At 37.9% G+C, this 19476-nt stretch overlaps 1 protein-coding gene across 1 annotated transcript in view; it reads left to right on the top strand.

Annotated features, from left to right (window-relative positions):
- Nucleotides 1–19476, top strand: part of LOC136863719 (uncharacterized) — a 464789-nt gene that overhangs the window by 289491 nt on the left and 155822 nt on the right. Inside the window, exon 7 of the mRNA XM_067140077.2 lies at nt 14382–16076. Coding sequence (XP_066996178.2) covers nt 14382–16076 — 1695 coding nt within the window. The remainder of the gene's footprint in view (nt 1–14381; nt 16077–19476) is intronic.

The following is a 19476-nucleotide window of genomic DNA, read 5'->3' as shown; positions in this document are numbered from 1 at the left end:
AGGGGATTCGTCGTGTCGACCATATGACACCTTGTAATCTGCAGGCCTTTGGGCTGAGCAATGGTCACTTGGTAGGCCAAGACCCTTTGGAACTTTTGCGCCGTGGAGTTTGGTTTAGTTTTTAGAATATACATGCATTGGACAAATGAAAATGTAACATTATATAACCATGTATAACAATTGATGGGTTATACTTTCATAAAGTTACAACTGAAAAGGAGACACATCCTACCTATGGTCGCATAACTGTGAGCTTGTATTCAGGAGATGGTAGGTTCAAATCCCACCGTCCACAGTCCTGAAGATGGTTGTCTGCTGTAACCCATTTTCACACCAGACAAATGTTGGAGCTATACTGTAATTATCTCCATGGCTGCTTCCCAATCCTAGCTGTTTTCCGTCCTTGCATTGTTGAAAACCTTAAGTGTGCTAGTGCGACATTAAACCATTTTTTAGGTTTTTAATTTTTTTGATAACTGTTGGACTCTTCAGTCTGCCAAAACTGAGTTTGAGTAAATAAATTTATAAAGTACCGTACCTGAAAGAAGAAACATGCGGTAACAGTTTTATACCTGCAAAGAAACAATTAATTAAAATAAATTAATAGAATGACATACTTTACTCTTGAAAGAACATAATCAGATTTTAACAAATCACACTCAAATATTTAGAAATAAATATTTCTGTTTATTTCTGTGTAATACTTAGGAATTTGAAATCTGGAACTTATCTTAATGGTGTCCTCCCTTGTCTCTACTCCATCATTTACTGCAAGATTTTTGAAAAACCGTTGCTCTGTCATTGGCGTGGGTACAAATGGCTGCAGTACGTTGTCCTACTTTCGCCACGTCATGCCCCCTCTCCTTGGCTAGGTCAAGGACACTGTGTTCCATTTTTATTTTTAGTACTTCATTCAATATTACCGTTATTATAATTATTACTACTACTAGTAGTAGTATGGTAACAGTTTTATACCTGCAAAGAAACAATTACCCGTAATTAAAATAAATTAATAGAATGACATACTTTACTCTTGAAAGAACATAATCAGATTTTATCAAATCACACTAGTAGTAGTAGTAGTAGTAGTAGTAGTAGTAGTAGTAGTAAAACATTCTCCCAGTATTGGAAAACGTAAAGCAAATAACTCAATCATTTCCCCTGTGGGTTCTTCTTGTTTTTCTAGTAGGTTTTCATTCTTTCCGAGAAGGCTTGTTTATGTTCTGTGGACCACTTTGGTCTGTATTATTTTTGTTGTGGTTGCTGTGATATAACTTCCCAGTTGTTTACTTTGTGTCTAAAGATGTCTCTTTCTAGGATGTCTGTTGAACTCATGTTTGCATTTCTGAGGTCCTTTCGAAGTTCGTTAAGCCAGGGTGTTGAGTTCTTAAGCGAGGTTACATAATCTATTATCCTTCTTGTCAACTGATTTTCTGGTAATCTAATCAGATGGCCGAAGAATTTCATTCGTCTTTTCCTAATGTCAATTTCGGTGTTTGAAAACTTTTCAGTTGTCTTGTTTGATTGTAACCTGTAACCCTCTTGGGTGTATCTTGCTCCTAAGATTTTCCTAATTATCTTCCTCTCTTCATTTTTGATTTCTTTAAGTTCTTGCTTTCAGCTGAGTGCCAATTTTTCACTTGCGTAAAGGACTGTTGGTTTTATGACTTTGTTGTAATGTCAAATTTTTGTTTGCCTTGACATGGATTTTTTGTTGTACATGTCTTGGACTAACCCTAATGCTCTTTTAATTTTTTGGAGACGAGTTTATTGTGAGATCTTTTCAAGGCCTGTCGGTTCGATAAATTCTTCGAGGTATTTAAAGTATGGGTCTCTGTAAATTGTAGCATATTTTGTTCTCAGGCTCTTGATATCTGTCTTTGAAAAAAAATTAATTTCCTCGAATGATATCTGTAGTTTAAAATAATAAACATTTTTATACGTATTGAACTGAGATTACAAAGCTTTCAAAAGTTTTAGGGTCCACCTTATTCAATACTATACAATTTTGTTGTGTAGATGTAATTACAGCATATTATGTTTATTCAGAACTAGTTTCGCCGCTATACTGCGTAATCATAAGCTGAACAGAAGCATTGGAAAACTGGCAATCATATAAATATTATCAGCATCAACATTATCACAAATGAAAATCTTAAAATTTTACAATTAAATTGAAAATGCATTTAAACAGATATAATGTATGTCGTTCCTTTCTCAACAAGTCGAAGACTTGCGGGTCTGTTGTACCAAATTATTCAAACCATATGCGTTCAGGTTCACTATAATTATTGTAATTTTAAGGTGAATTCAAATCAAAATTCACACACAAAGTAATTAAAATACTTTCGTTCATAAAATACTTTGTGCTTAATTAAATACACTTCGTAATTCTGCGCACCGTGCAATCATAAAAACCGATTCCATCAAGTTATGCAGTGTCCTTTTTGACAGTATTGTTCAGTGAAGCGAGCCTGATGAGGTGGTAACGTACATACAGCTATTAACAAGAACTACGTTTCCCAGTTCAAATGCGGATCCGGTGAATAATAAGAAATGTAATAGTTATAATGTCACCGAGGGAATGCAAGATAAAAGATCGGGTCTAATACCGTAAATGTTTATATGACTCACCTCAGAAGGTCGTTGACTGAGCGAAGCGTAATGAAGCACTGTGAACAGTGTTATGATTGAGTTCAAATGCCCTCGGTGGGTTAGGACAGTAGAGGAGGAATAGGGGTAAGTAGGAGGCGTAGTGGAAGAAAAGAATAACGAGCGAAACTATTACGCATAGCACGAAAAACCGAACTATTGACTGGAAGTTGTAAGTTTTAAAAAATACAATAAGAAAATCAAATAGAACTTTTGATTTTTCGGAAATCTCATTTAAGTTAAGGTTTGGATTGAAGAATTGATTCTATCAATTCATTATCAATCAATACTGATCTGCATTTAGGACAGTCGACCAGGTGGCAGATTCCCTATCTGTTGTTTTCCTAGCCTTTTCTTAAATGAATTCAATGACATTGGAAATTTATTGAACATCTCCCTTGGTAAGTTATTCCCATCCCTAACTCCCCTTCCTGTAAATAAATATTCGCCCCAATGTGTCCTCTTGTATTCCAACTTTTTCTTCATATTGTGATCTTTCCTACTTTTAAAGACGCCACTCAAACTTATTCGTTTACTAATGTCATTCCACGCCATCTCTCCGGTGACAGCTCGGAACATACCACTCAGTCGAGCGGCCCGTCTCCTTTTTCCCAGTTCTTCCCAGTCCAAACTTTGCAACATTTTTGTAACGCCACTCTTTTGTCGAAAATCACCCAGAACAAATCGAGCTGCTTTTCTTTGTTTTTTTCCATTTCTTGAATCAAATAATCCTGGTGAGGGTCCGATACACTGGAACCATACTCTAGTTGGGGTCCTACCAGAGACTTATAAGCCCACTCCTTTACATCCTTGCTACAGCCTCTAAATACCCTCATAACCATGTGCAGAGATCTGTATCTTTTATTTACAATCCCATTTATGTGATTATCCCAATGAAGATCTTTCCTTATATTCACACCCAGATACTTACAATGATCCCGAAAAAGAACTTTCACCCCATCAACGCAGTAATTAAAACTGAGAGGACTTTTCCTATTTGTGAAACTCACAACCTGACTTTTAACCGCATTTATCAACATACCATTGTCTGCTGTCCATCTCACAACATTAGCGAGGTCATTTTGCAGTTGCTCACAATCTTGTAACTTATTTGTTACTCTATATAGAATAACATGGTCTGCAAAAAGCCTTACCTCTGATTCCACTTCTTTAATCATATCATTGATATATATAAGAAAACATAAAAGTCCAATAATACTGCCCTGAGGAATTCCCCTCTAATTCTCTGAGATCTATTTTCTAGAAATATAGCAACCCATTGAATCACCCTTTTGTCTAGTCTAATTGCACTCCTTTTTGCCAGTAGTCTCCCATGAGCCACCCTGTCAAATGCTTTAGACAGGTCAATCGTGATTCTAGTGTATATAGCAACATTCTGTAACATCAAGCAAACTTCCCTTACCTAAAATCTCCAGGATCGGAATGTCTTGCTCTATAGTTGTGAATTTATGTTTTAGTTCACTTATGTGCTGGCCTACAGCGGAAAACTTGTTATACTTTACGGCATTAACATGTTCTGTATATCTGATTTTGAAGTTGCATCCTGTATGACCCAGATACGTGTAGCCACAATCATTACATCGAAACCTATATACACCTGATTTGGAATAAGGATTGGGTCTATTGGTTGAGATTGAATTATGCAATATTTCAGTGTTACCATTATCGGTACGAAACGAAACCTTGACATTTTGCTTTTTGAAAAGATTAGTAAACCTATATATATTATTAAAAGTAAATGTTGCAAAAGCCTTTTGACTAGGTTTATCTTTACGTAACGTTGTTCGTGAGCGATGCTTAACCTTGTTGATTATACGTTCGATAAAGTCTTCTGTATAGCCGTTAGTCTTAAGTATAGTGAATGGATGATGTTCAACTCCTTGTTCAAATTAGCAATTCAAGGCCTGAAGGTTACGAGGTGACCGAGCTCGATAGCTGCAGTCGCTTAAGTGCGGTCAGTATCCAATATTCGGGAGATAATGGGTTCGAACCCCACTGTTCGCAGCCCTGAAGATGGTTTTCCGTGGTTTCCCATTTTCACACCAGGCAAATGCTGGGGCTGTACCTTAATTTAAGCCAAGGACGCTTCCTTCCCACTCCTAGCTATTTCCTATCCCATCGTCGCCATAAGACCTATCTGTGTTGGTACGACGTAAAGCAGCTTGCAAAAAAAGATTACGAGGTGTCGTGTGGTCAGCCGTTATTATTGAGTTTCTAGACCGGGAATTAGATAATTAGGACATGAATGAAGCTATGTCTCTCTCAATCAGTGTACATGATATGGTAGGTAGGATAGAGGGAGGGAAGGTAAGGGGATAATTTGTGGAAGACAGGTGGGCTAATTTAAATGGAAAAAATGAGGGCTAGGGATTTCCCTCTGGGACTGAGCTCAGGAGAGGTATCAGTGAGGAATTGGCATGAGTCATGGCAGGTAGATTAGCAGAGGGAGGATGTAGATCAGGGAAGTGCTACAGAGGAGGGGCAGGGCTAGTGGAAATGGAAATATAAGAAAGGAAACGTAGAGTAGAGGATAGGAAGAGGGGGTTGGAATAGGTTATTTACAGGGAGATTAGGGAGAATGATGTAGTTTCTGCAGGCATGTGGGATATTAAGGAAGACCAGGGAAGGAGGGTATCTAATGAGGAGGGTGGGGTTAGCGCTCTGGTCTTGGGAGACACAATTGTTAGGCATGTGGGGAAAGTGTTTGAAGGAAAGGCAACCGGGGTAGAGTGTTATCCAGGAATTAGGTCAAATATGTTGAAGAAAAGAGAAGGGAAAGAGTAGGGTATGGGGAAGGTGGTAATTTTCCACATTGGTACCAATAACATAAGGCAAGATAGGTACCAACACAGTTAGGGATGTGCTGGATCTGGTTACGGCAGCATGAAAGATGTAACAAAAGAAGAGACTGTTTTCAGTGGGATACTGTGTAGGAGAGATTCTGACTGGAGAGTGAATGGGGATTTTAATGAGACTACGGAATGGGTATGTGAGAAATACGAGATTTATAGATCCTGATGGGTGGGCAGGAGGTAGAAATGTTCAATTGGCGTTCATTTGAACCATAATTGTAAGTATAAGCTAGGGGGTTTGTTTAGAATAGTTATTGGGAGATACATTCAGAGAGAAGGGAGTGGCGATAACAGTATAGGAAGCAGGAAATCAAATATGGATGACGTTAAGTTGTTAGTATTAAGCTGTAGAACTAATGTAAAGAAAGCAATACGGTTAAGTAATTGAATAGATATAATATATTGAACCCATGACCTTTGTGCCCTAAGAATATTATGAATTAAATTGTCAATGGGATAAGAAGTTCGATTCTTGATAGCATGGAATTGACACGTGGCAAGGGGGTGATTACCTTCGGTCCCACGCTCTGGAATACGTGACGTCAGTCGCACGTGTCAACGGCGGAGGAATCTTAAGTCATTTTTGTGAAATATTTCAAAGCGCGTGTATATGGCGTGCCCAAGCCAAGTCGAAAATATAGTGCCTATCAAATGAGGTCATTTACCCAACAAATCGAACATGTATAAATTTTAAATGTCCATGAACACTACCGCCAGAAATGTAGCGAGTGTGTAGTCACCTTCAAAACTCTTGTAATTACAGTTTAGTTAAGTCAGAAAAGTTATAGAAATTTTCTTGGCGGCAAAGGGAGATGCCCGGAGAGAGGGGGTAGCTGCTATATATAAGAATTGACGCCATGACGAAGCCCCTGCATTGTTACGAAGCTGACGACAGAGGGTTGAGCTGCTCTGTGAAATCAAACAACAAAAGTAGACTACGTCCAAACCGCAGATTTTAGCCATTGTGGCTGGGGTCTTGACTCCATGTGGAGATAGTTTTTCTTGAGTGGAAATAGTTGTACCAGATAGGACGGTCAAAGTACCGAATAAAATTTGGAGTGGATGAAGAAAGTAAGTCGTGTGCGGTAATAATTACAGTCTACCGCGTGCGCACAACAAACACAAGTGAATGATATTTTCTTTTTTTAATGTTTTATTTCCAGGAAACCGGAAGAATAAAATTGTATGTAAAGTCACAAATGTAAAAATGGCTAAATAAAAATGCCAGGGTCGCAGGGGAGCCCTATGATGATATACTGACGTGACCACATAAGGTATGTGACTTACCATCTTACTACCTATTATATCTTGTTTCATGATCTCTATATATGTGTATTTGAATGGGGTATATACGACGCAGTTGGGTCACCCCTATGTGGTTTTTGTAAATGTTAGAATACGACTAAAAAGGGTCATTTGTTTTATTTTCCACTTGGATAATTTTTTGAAGCCTTGCGAGTGCCGTATGTTGTTGTAAAAAGTTATTGAATAGGGTTTCGAATGTCCAATGTAGATCGTCATTTCCGTGTGTTTATTGCCTATATTTTGTGATGGCAAATTAAAATGTTCATTTGACGTAAACATTTTCTGTCTGAAATTTTGACGAAAAAATATAAGAAATCCATGGTTACTCATTTTCAATCGAGTGGAAGCACGCTGTCGGGTGAGAGTATAGAGTGATGAATTTGGTCACGGAGCGAAACGTTTTTCTAGGCCCATTTAAACTGTGTCTGACTGACAATAAAAAGATCTGTAGAATTTTTCAGTCATTTTCGTGAAAATCCAGTTATTAAAATACGATATCATTTTATGCGAAGTTATTCATTATTAAAGCACTGAGCGTTATTAGACGTCGTGGATTCTAGTAAGGATTTTATTCCAGTTCTTTGTCGGTGATAGTCGTGAGTTGGGAAACAGAGGTTAGTTTTGTCGTGTGAGTCGAGATGAGATTTTTGAATCAGGTTGGAGACCTGTCAATGAAGCCGGGACTTGCGGAAGCCCGAAGAAGATTTTATAATGTTGGGAATGGAGAGCAATATACAGGAATCCATGGCGGTATTAATTTGTGACGTGCATAATTATTGTGGGCATCTTGAAGTATAATCTATGTGCATTTTGTTGGTTAGAATATCGTATTTGTGTAATTATGTCGGTGGAGTTTAAAAGGGAGCATTCTGAGAAGCCGGTCAGGTAGAACGGACCAGATGTCCCATGTTACTGCCAAGCGAACTTGGGGGCGAGAGGCCGTCAGCTGATAGGGGAACACAGCGGGGATAACGGGACATGCAAAATTTGTTACGCGTGGAATTGAGATGGTATTTCTCGGCAAGGGATGACGTTAAATGTTGGATTTAGTTGATATTTTCATCCGGTAATAACCTGAGTGTTATTAGATACTGTAAAATTTGTTTAATTGGGGACGTAATGTGCATTTGATACGACGGACTTAGAGTATAATGAACAAGATTAGCCAAATTCAGGGTTGTCCAAAATATAGAGCGATGGTAGTGATGATTGTTTGTCTGTGAGGGGTGCGCAAACTTTATAAAATGTTATGACGAGATATGACATCGTAATTATATGGCGAGTTGCTTTTGGTTTCTACGTAATTATTAGGGTTATCCAAGTGTTAATAATGGCTAGGATTAGATTAGACTTAAAGTGTGAGGTCATGAGACAAGATATAAACGGGACATGAATGATGTATCTTTTCCAGCCGTAGGAATCAACAGATAAACATCACAGGATTAAAATGTTGAGTCACAACTGCGTAGAATTTGTGAAGGAACCATTAGTCCGCGGCGATAGAATTTGTTGTTTTTTAAGATTTCATTAAACCATTTAAATTTATTTAATTATTAAATTCAGTGAAACCACATTTTGAAATAACCTTAAATCAAGCGAATAACTTGGAGATGCATTCTGGAAATCTTAGTTTGTTTTCTGGGGAATGTGTAAATGTTAACGTAACGATTAAGGGTACATATCCGAAGGTAATGGATTTTACTGCCACAAAGTATTGTGAGCATTGCTATTGTTGTATTATTTACTTTGATTGATTGAGCAGTGAATGTGCTGGGGATAGTAAAGTGGAAACTTTGGTCATCAACCGATGTAACTTAATTGTTTAGCCTTCAGCTTAGAAACTTGGATGGTCTTGGGGTCATCAACCTCAGTGACTTAGATTAGGGCCATATGCCACTGTAGCGTCATTTTCCTTGCGGTCATCATCCACAATGACTTTAAAGTAACTTAGAAGTTTAGATGTCTGTCCATGACATAGACGCAGATCACATCGATTCATTTAAGGGTCCATGCCGTATCACCACTGTGTGGCACACACCGATTGGACTGCCTTAATTATACTCAGAGTCCAGAGTTCGTGTTACGATGGCTGCACCGTAACGAATCATTATGATGGTACATGTAGTCTCACATGGAAGCCGAATTTAAGGATTTCCAGACTTTCCTTTCTTTAAAAAATGAGACAATGGTTTCTGGTGAAATGTCGTATGGCTTTTAGTGCCGGGATATCCCAGGACGGGTTCGGCTCACCAGATTCAGGTCTTTCCATTTGACGCCCGTAGGCGACCTGAGCGTCGTGATGAGGATGAAATGATTATGAACACAACACATACACCCAGCCCCCGTGTCATTGAAATTAACCAATTAAGGTTAAAATCCCCGACCCGGCCGGGAATCGAACCCGGGACCCTCTGAACCGAAGGCCGGTACGCTGACCGTTCAGCCAACGAGTCGGACATGGTTTCTGGTAAGAATGCCCATCAGGCAGACACGTCAAAGGCTCACACCAGTGTTCTGACCTTCTATGTAAAACAATGATTGTGGTGTCCAGTGTACACGATTAATGTCAATGATACCGTTGACAAATCAGAATGCTTCAGAAATTTTATGAATAAATAGGAATCTTTTAAATAGACCTTTCATTTAAATAGATAGATTAGAATTACTGAACCCTACTTTACCTCAGCAAGTGACGAAGAACCCGATACGACCCAAGAGACAGATCTCATGAACTGTGCTGATAGGTAAGAAAGGTAGATATCTCTCAATATGGACCGAAAGGGTTCAATATGCACCAGATACTGTAATAGGAATTGAATCATGGCTGAGAAGTGATATGATGGATGCAGAAATTTTCTGTTGGAATTAGAGTGTTTATCATAGAGACAAGGTTAGGAATGATAGGAAAGGGAGTATTTATACAGGGGAAAGAGGATTTTTTAAGCTACGAAAAAGTTAAGGACCAGGAACATGAAATTCTAGATGTAAGAATTATCATTAAATGTCTTAGGCAACTTGATGTTTTTGGGGTGTGCAGACCTGTCAGCAATGTAAGGAACGACACAGAAAGGACTGTTATTGTAGCAGGTGATATGAACTTGCCAAGTGTTAACTGGGAAGGGAATACGAATTTCAGAATGCATGAGCAAGAAATGGTGAATAAGTTATTATGTGAAGGACAGCAGAATCAGAAAGTGATGGAACCAACAAGAGGGAAACGTATTCTGGATGTAGTGCTGATAAAACTAGATGACCTGTATAGAGAAACTGAAGTGATAGATGGTATAAGTGATCATGAAGCTGCATTTGTAACAGTTAAAAATAAATGTGATAGAAAGGAATGTTGTAAAAGTAGAACTGTTAGGAAATACCATGTGTTTGATTAGAGAGGCTAGGGGAAATTTTGTAAAAGCAATAAAAATCAATCGAAAATGGCAAATTGTAAATCAATATCTCGATCTTATAACACACAACAACAATTGGAAAAGACATCTCAATTTAAAAAAAATTACCAGAAAGCTTGACTCACAAATTTCTAAAGTTTAATCATAAAAACACCAAGAACACTAATTGAACATGAAATTCACTATCGAGGATTTATTCTGTACAACTCAACAGTAAAATAACAGTTTTACATAAAAAGAAATCTAAACAAAGTACCAAACAATACAACTCACAGCTATTATTTGCTCCCCCTTCTCTTGGCACCCTTAGAATGCGACTCACTTCAACACAGTGTAATAAAAACATTTCCAAATTTTTCCTAAAAAAAGAAAATGTTGGACAATCTTCAGATCAAAGAATCAGTGAACATTTGAACCGAACCCCTCCCTGTTTAGATAATATCAGACATATTATGATATGCACAACGGGAGAATCGTGGCGTGTACCTCGACTAGGAAAGGCTAATGACACAGCCCTGAACTGGAAATGTCCCTCATTTCAACACAGTAAGAGATAAACACTAAGACTACAAACAGTAAAATACAAATTAAATTCAAATGAGGGTTTATTGAAAATAATAGAAAAAATTAAAAAAATAGGACAAATAAGAAATGAAGCCAGCAATCAAAAAGAGATAATACATACATGTTCAACACCCATCCAACTGGAAATCTATCATTGATGTGTGACCACATCTTTTCTTTTTAAATTACCGGGCTGAAATTATTAATAAAACGCTCTCATCTTTTCAACTGTAGTCTCGCTACATAATACCGTGATGCAATTACAACCCACACGGATTAATTCAACCATTCTTTCAGCGAGCATAATGAAATTCCAAGCCCACGCGTGTATTATTATTTCCACATCGTCTCAACAATTACTGCACGTCATAAATCACACGCAGCGAGAAGCAGAAACGAATAGTTAACAATAAACCCAGAGAAACATAAACAAACACGCAAGATCACATCTTAGCACAGAGAGCAACATCTCTGGACGAAAGAATTAAAATTCAAAACCAAAGTGAAGCACAGGCAAGCCCCTTGCCCGAATGAAAATAAACAACATGGCGGCCTCCAGGTCAAAAAACGGCCAGGACGGACACCAAGGCAAAACAAGAATAGCTGTACCCACGACAAACATGAGGTCCAGAAAAAGATTAAAATATTTAATAAACTGATCGATACGTCATCCTTATTCTTCTCTCACACGCCCACACATGCAAACAAACACATGCACACTGTCAGCATCGGCAAATGACACGAGCAGTTGCACCAGTAAATAAGTTGAACACAATCTCGTATAATGTGACTTAGCTGATCACAAGTATGGGGTCTCACATATGTTAGGGATAGCGTGCACAGCTCAGGCAATTAGCAGCAATATATTAGTGACCTAACGGTCACGCATAACCCCATCACTTATGCACTCCGTACGACCCGAAATGGATCTCCGAGCCGAGACGCAGGGCATACATTCATACGATGGCAAATTATTTTACAATGCAGTGCACCAAAATAAATCAATCAGAGACCCAGCCACGTACACAATACTATCATATCAACAACAGACACACAACCCATTCTCGCTCTGAGTACTAGGACGCATATCAATCAGCTATGCATGATAGTGAAGAATGTCTTACAAACACCGTAAAAGAATGGCTAAAATAAAGATTAACGTACCTGCCATATCAGTAATTAAAATAATAAGAAACAAGGTAGTATGGGTCATGTTTGAATCTGTTATAAACCCATTTATAACATAAGAACGCCGCTCCAATCTGCGAGGGCTCCATCTTTATATTCAGCACACATAACAATGCCAAGATTCACTCCAAAGAGATAAGACAAAGTTCTCGCCGAAAGAACGATCTTCCATGCACACGGCCGAGGGAGCTGCCCTCTAGGGTACAACCATGGAAATACATAAGTCAATTGAGGTGAGGCTGATACACGTTCTTTGCAATATAGAAAACATCAATTTAATGAACATGCCATATTAGCATGCTTCATCTTCAGGCTGCCCCCGTTTTAAAATATGTCTGTTCTTGTTGATCAGATAAGGAGACACATTTTAAAATGAGGTTTAAATTCTTAAATCTAAAATGCGCGCACTGCTGAATACTAAGAGACCTTAAAATTTAAACTAAAACTAGGACAACACAAATATGCATAATTACAAAAGAGTTACATCAGTGCATAAATGCAATCCACCTCGATCTGAGGCTCTGTACTTTCTTGAACAATATCACGCTGAATCAGTCAGTCTGTTTCAAGTAATTAATTTGACAGTTCCTTCAGTCGGCGTCAGATAACCAAGGGGAAGTCGTAATTATGTAATATCCATACGTTTCCAAGGGATTTGCAAGTTATTTTATCTCGTCTACAATCAGTGTCACGGATATTTCCTTCGAGTCTCCCTTTTTCCCTCTATATCAAATTTACCTGAAAGAAAAAGGGCTTTAGAGTACAGGTCATTGTACAACAAGCCAATCAAACATGTGTTACTACTAAAACAAAATTGAAATTGAGTCAAACTTTACTGGATCCGTTCATGATATGACTTTAACAGACTCACATGAGCCTTGGATAACCTCTTATTGGTTCTCCAAATCTGTTATTTAGATCAGTTGCCTTTGATTTTATAATAGAATAATACATTTCCTTTATATATGTACTGTAATATCTTGTAATATACGTGATTAAATGTAAGAGAGGGCCACAAGCTCTAACTTTGCCACTGCTAAAGTCAAATAAAAATAGTTTAAAAAAGGAGAGGTTATAACTGAATAAAATACCAATGTCGTTAACTTGTGAAACGGGAGATAAAATATTGTTATTACTAAATTTGTACTGAAATTACATTTCCTTCTTGTTAAATGAAAGTATTATTATACATTTTTCGTGATTAAGTTTCATCCTAATTATCAGGAGTGAAAATTGTATGGGAACAGAAAATTACAGACTGATGGAATGAAGGCATCAGAGGTCCCTTTTCTGATCAGCATTGCAATCCTAGCTCCTGAGAACATTGAAAAGAAGATGAGGAAAAATGTCCACATGTACATGCCTCTGGCAAATGAGGATATCTGACATTAGACAGAGGTATTGTTCAGCTATTGGTGAGAGGACAAATTCCCCACGAGTTGTACAATACCCTTAACCATCTAAAGCTTAACAAGAATATGTACAGTGAGCTGCAGAAGGTGGTGGTTTTCGAATCCTGCAGTTCTATGAGGGATTTAAAGGATCCGGAAATGAGGACGTTAAGTTGAGCAGTAGCATTTTACTAGACTTGGATGGTAATTCTGCCTAATGCAACCGAACAGTAGTAAAACACGAAAAAAGTGGATGATAATGATGATAAATAATAATCATAATAATAATAATAATAATAATAATAATAATAATAACAACAATAATGCATTCGTACATGTCATATCCATGTCAGTTAGCTACATGGTTCGGGTCACAGCTGTAAGTTTGTATTCAAGAGATAGTGGGTTCATACTTCACTGTCAGCAGTTCTGAAAAGGAATTTTTTGTGGTTTCCTGTGTTTACAACAGGCAAAGTTACATTCATTTAGGCTATGGTTGCTTTCTTCCCAGTCCTAGCCCTGTCCTACCCCATGTCAAGTCATCACTGGAATGATCCAGGTTTCTTCAGTTGGTTAGCTGAGTGATTTATTAGATGAAATACCATGATAATACAACATCATTGGTGAAATATTGCTTATTAACAAATATTTATGTTTTACATCTTTTTCTGGGTGTCTAACAATATCTTGGTCATTATGATTGTATTCTCTTGCTAATATGACGCCTGTCCAATAACCTGTGTTATTGTCAACATTCATGTAGTGGTGTGTACAGTTGTAATGATTACAAATAAATAAATAAATAAATAAATAAATAAATAAATAAATAAATAAATAAATAAATAAATAAATAAATAAATAAATAAATAAATAAATAAATAAATAAATCATATGTCATATATAAATTAAAGAAACAGCTGTGGTGTGGCATGGTAACTTTTCTTGTTTTGAGTGAGAGTTATAACATTAAATTATATCTGATATGTGTATTCTTTCTTTTTCAGGTTATAGACAAGTGCTACAAAGAAATTGGCAGGGCTGGCTGTTCAAAATTTGATGATACACTTGACGAACAGCTTCAAAAATGCTACGTGCATTTTATTCAATCAAAATTCCCCCAGGAGTCTGAAGTAGAAAGCCTGAATTGTGCTGACAGCAGTCTAAGTGTGACCAGCAAGAAGCCATATGGAAGTGTCCAAGCATTACAGTCTTCAACAGAGATGAAAAGTTGGTCCATATATTCTCTTGAAGTTGAAGCACCATCTATAGATGTAGAATCACCTGACCAAGACTCGCTAAAAGCACCAGATAACAAGGAGTTTCTATCCATCAGTACCACAAATCGTTCGCTGTCATCGCCTCTAATAGAACAAAAATCATATACTGACGGTGCCATTGGAGAGAAACAGCCTTTGATTTTGATGACAAAAGAAGGAGAATCTGAGGTTAGTCCTGACTGTGGTGGTAACGAAACGAATGGTAATGCTGAAGTGAAATCAAGCTGCTCTGTACAACAGAATACTGACTCCTTGCATGCGGTATATGTGCAGTATTCTGCAATTAAAGATGAGGATTTAGTAGAAACTGAGGATACTATTTTCTGCTCTAGTCTAAAGGGATACAAAGAGATTCCAATTTTATCTAGAACAAAGTATGATGCAGTTTTGTCTGAGGAACCTCTTCAAAATTTGTGCAAAGAGGAAGTTGTTCATAATGAGACATCATATGAACCAAATGACACAATCGTTCTGAGTGATAATGACAATGTTTCCCATACAGTACTGGTAGTTAACTCTATGGTGCCTGATAAAGAGACTTCAGGGAAGGGTTTTGATAATCAAACAGAATACGAAAATTTCTCAGAAAGTGGATCATTAGATGATATACGTAATATACCTGCACCTGCAGAAGATGAAATGAAATGTTTCAGTATTACTGAAGTATTGAACATTGACTCATCATTAGAAGATGATTCTGATGATGTCTTTTCTTATAGTTCACCTGATGGACATATTTATTATGAGATTCTTGATCCCCTTTCAAATCAAGGAAGTATGTCTTCTTGTGTAGATGAGGATATCTGCAACAATATACCAGACACATTTATTGTTCAGGCAGTAAATGAGTATGTTGTTTGTAGCAAGTCTGTTAAGAACAATGCAATTGAGAAACTCCCTCTTCATCAAGAATCTGTAGATAGTGTTTATGAAGAAATTAACTATGAAAGCTTCAAGGAAATTTCTAAAGAAAATCTCGTGCAAGTTGAAGAGCCTATATATATTGAATTGGATCAGTCTCCTCCTTCTGATGGGTATATTTATGATGATGTTGGGAATACCATAATACATTCTACTGGAGCAATGCCAAAAAAATACAGAATTGCTCAGGTACCGGTATCAGAGAGTAGTACAGATTCTCTTGATCTAGTTTCCTATGGAGATTATGAGACAAAACATTGTGACCGAGAGTTGTCACTAGGTTGTGAATTACAGAGGGAAGCTGAACCAATGTCTCAAATGAAGAGGTCACCTAGTAGTACAAGTTTGAGTTTGCATAGTATGAAGAAGTGGAGCAAGTCTGTGGAGTCCTCCAAGGATGCAGAAGCTGCAGGGGTACAAGGCGAGGCTGATGCACTGTTTTGTACAGCGTTTGGAGAAGCACCTCTTTACCAAGATTATAAATATTTTGCTCCATCACTTGTAAGTAAAAATATAATTTGCTTCTATAATTATTTGCGTCTATTATACACTGCTCTCCAAAAAACCGTAACGCTTGATATTTTGGTAGAAAGCTCGGTTAAATTCTACAGTGAAAACGATTAGCATATTTTTCTAATATTTATTGATTAGCTAGTGCTCTATGAACATTACAGAAAGGGAACCAACAATGAATAACAAGAGAAGGCTTTTTAACCCTTTAATTCCGGCATAGCGAGTATGGTGGCATGACCCTCTGGACGTGAGCAGCGTTTCGCTCACCGAGCCTGTTGTACGGGGTATTTGTCTTGCTCCACTCTCCAATCCGCAGTCGGCTCATGACGAGAGGAGAGGACAAGCAGAGTTTAAAAGTATTTTAATTGTAATGCATATTCAGTGAAATGCTTATGAGTTATGACTGCATTTTTAGTACTTTTCATTCTCCTTGCACAGAAGAGTTATGATACTCGTGTTAAAACAGCTGAAAGAAACTTAACATGCTAGCAGTGTCCAATTAACTTTTAAAACTGGAATTAGCTGCGTCAGATTTATGTTTCTTCGGAATCAGGTTCTCCATTTTCCAATTTATTTTTCCATCCGGTGGTTCAGGCACCTGATCTTCATCCTCACTATCTTCATCTTAAGTCGAGTCATCGAAGTTTGCCGACGTTTTAGACAACGAAACGGTAACTGAAGTAGAAAACTTGCCTGAAGTAGAAGGTGATATTGAAGTCTTTTTGTTACCAGAATCAGATGAAAAATCACTATAATCGTCATCTTCTTCAAAGTCACTACCCAATATGAGGGCACGGGCTTCCTCCATAATATATCTCTCCTCCATCATTAGGTCTTTCACAATTTCAAAACGATCAAAGCGTCAACACAAGGGAGCAACTAGGCGCGAAGTAAATAGCAATACCGGACACATTGCCTTCGTCTTCGAACTGCTTACTCCTGTTATTTGGTGATCATAGCCGTAACTGAAGACTCCCATGCAGCCATGAGAGACCTCCAAGGCTGAACTTCCACAGCAGTCTATCATAGCAAAACTGAAAACAGCCGAAAGACACAGGACTTCTACAGCAGTCGACCGGCTATGAGGCACGGCTCCAGCACGACTGCTACAGCAGTCAACCAGAGTGAAAAGTTTAATGCAATATTGTAAACATTCAAACAATAGTGAGTGCTCCTGCACATTTCTTATTCACTTTGCGCCAGTTATTAAAACCATTATTTCAGCATTATAATAGCTTTTGTACCTTTGATGGTCATTAACCAGTATCTGAGCATTATCCGAGGGGTTTCTGAGACATAAACTGCTCGTCATCATACCTCTATGTCACGTAGACTTGGCAAAAATGGTAGCACGAACGATGGGCATAGGTACTGCTGTGTAGCAGAGGTTTTGAATAAGTTTCCTACAAGCATTCATTGGCCTGTGGAAAGTTTTCAGAATTGTCATGTTTACCAAAGAAAACCTGATTCAGGCCATCCTAGGTGAACTTCTGCCTTGCAAGATCACTTCTTGAGGTTACAAATGTTGAGGAACCAACATCTTATTGCGGTTGAGGCTCGGAGTATTCTGATGCAGGTCCATAACGTAGCTGTGAGAGAGAACACAGTCAATAGGAGGCCATGAGGATGATTTAGCCTCCAGAGAACCAGCCAGAGGACCAGCACTTCTGCCACAACATCGGATAGGCAGTTTTCATTTCACGCAAGTGCATGATCTTCAGGCTGAGAATCAGTGGGGATATCTACTCATCAGTGATGAGACCAAATTCAATCTGAGGTCACCTGATGTAAGACACAGGTTATGAAGAAGGGCAGGAGAACACTTTGCCCCCCTGTACCTTTGTCTAGATTACACCGCTTGGAGGAGGTTCCATGTTAATGAACCTCACTATCATGGAAGATAGTGTACTCATTGTAAAAGATTCTTTCACGTCACATAGGTACGCTGATGAGATTCTCATTAATCACATAGTGCCATTTGCATTTGCTTTTGGCGAAAACTTTGTGCTTACACACGATAATGCAAGATCCCATGCTGCTTAGTATGTCATGGAGTTTCTTCAGGAGGTCAATATTTCTACTTTTGACTCATCAGCCAGGAGTCCAGATTTCAACCCTATTGAACACATGTGTGACACGACTGGTTGTCACATTCGGCACAAAATTTTCAACAGTCTGGCTGAACTAAAGACGGTGGTGAATGGGAGAACGTACCACAAGAGGAAATCCCGCGACTGATCAGGAACATGTCCAGAAGACTTTCAGTGGTATTTTCACCCAGGGATGGCAATGCATTCTATTGATCATGTAATGATGATGCTTGTTGTTTAAACGATCCTAACATCTAGACCATCGGCCCCAATCATATAATCAACATCTAACATGTTTCCAGCACATTTCCTTACACTTCAATCATTTAAATCAATAATTTTGATAATCAGAAAATCTGTCAAATTCCGCTTCATTTAATTTAAAAACTGTATCTTCTTAAATGGAAATATTTTGAACATTGTTGTCTTTGTAATAGAAATGGAAAAGAATCTTTTTTTATTCTGTAATTATGTTTTGAAAATAAAAATAAATTTTACCAAAGTCCCACAAGAAGAGCTTGCCAAAACTGAACCGTGCGCAGAGACAAATATCTGTCCGCGTAGTTTAATGCTCATTGTGGGGATCCTGTGTGTCACCCAAATGCTAATTACCAGACTCACTGCTTACTACATTCTTCAAAGCTGCAGGCTTACTGAGATGCATGGTTTACAGCAGTTTATCAAGCGTATAGTGCAAAGAAGCAGCAAGCGTGTGTGTATTAATAATATTTAATGTATATTACGTAGCAGAAAGTGCGTTTGTTGTATACCGAAGACCTTAAGAATTGTGTATATTATTCAGTGTTTGTAGCAATGCCCCTGTTTCATTCTAAATTAGAGTGTGCCAAAACTGTGCACTGTCAAACTATGGAAGTTATTCATAATGTGTATAAATTCTTGAAAATTGAAAGGAACCCCGCTGGAAACATGTGCTATTCAAAAGAAAGTGCGTGAAGCAACAGGTGTGTCAGAAAGGTCCATGTGGAATGTAATAAGAGACACAAAAGAAAATGAAAGGTGTGAAGTGGATTAATTTTTAATGCCTAGAAAGGAAAGACCAAACTTTCGTAATAAGTGTGAATTAGACGATTTTGATAAATGTGTGGTCAGGTGTAAGATAAATAATTTTCATAATACCTAAGGCGAGAGACCAACGCTGAAAACGATGTGTAGGAAATTGGTTGAGTATATGCAGTTTAAAGGTGGTGTAAGAACATTATGCAAAATAGTTTGAGGCCTACATTTTTGGTGACGTGCAAAGAATACTTATAGAGTTATCCTGTCATGGGGCTCCTACA

The sequence above is a fragment of the Anabrus simplex genome, chromosome 2 (genome assembly GCF_040414725.1).
Source record: "Anabrus simplex isolate iqAnaSimp1 chromosome 2, ASM4041472v1, whole genome shotgun sequence".
NCBI classification, from domain to species: domain Eukaryota; kingdom Metazoa; phylum Arthropoda; class Insecta; order Orthoptera; family Tettigoniidae; genus Anabrus; species Anabrus simplex.
This window is presented reverse-complemented; position numbering and strand designations above follow the sequence as displayed.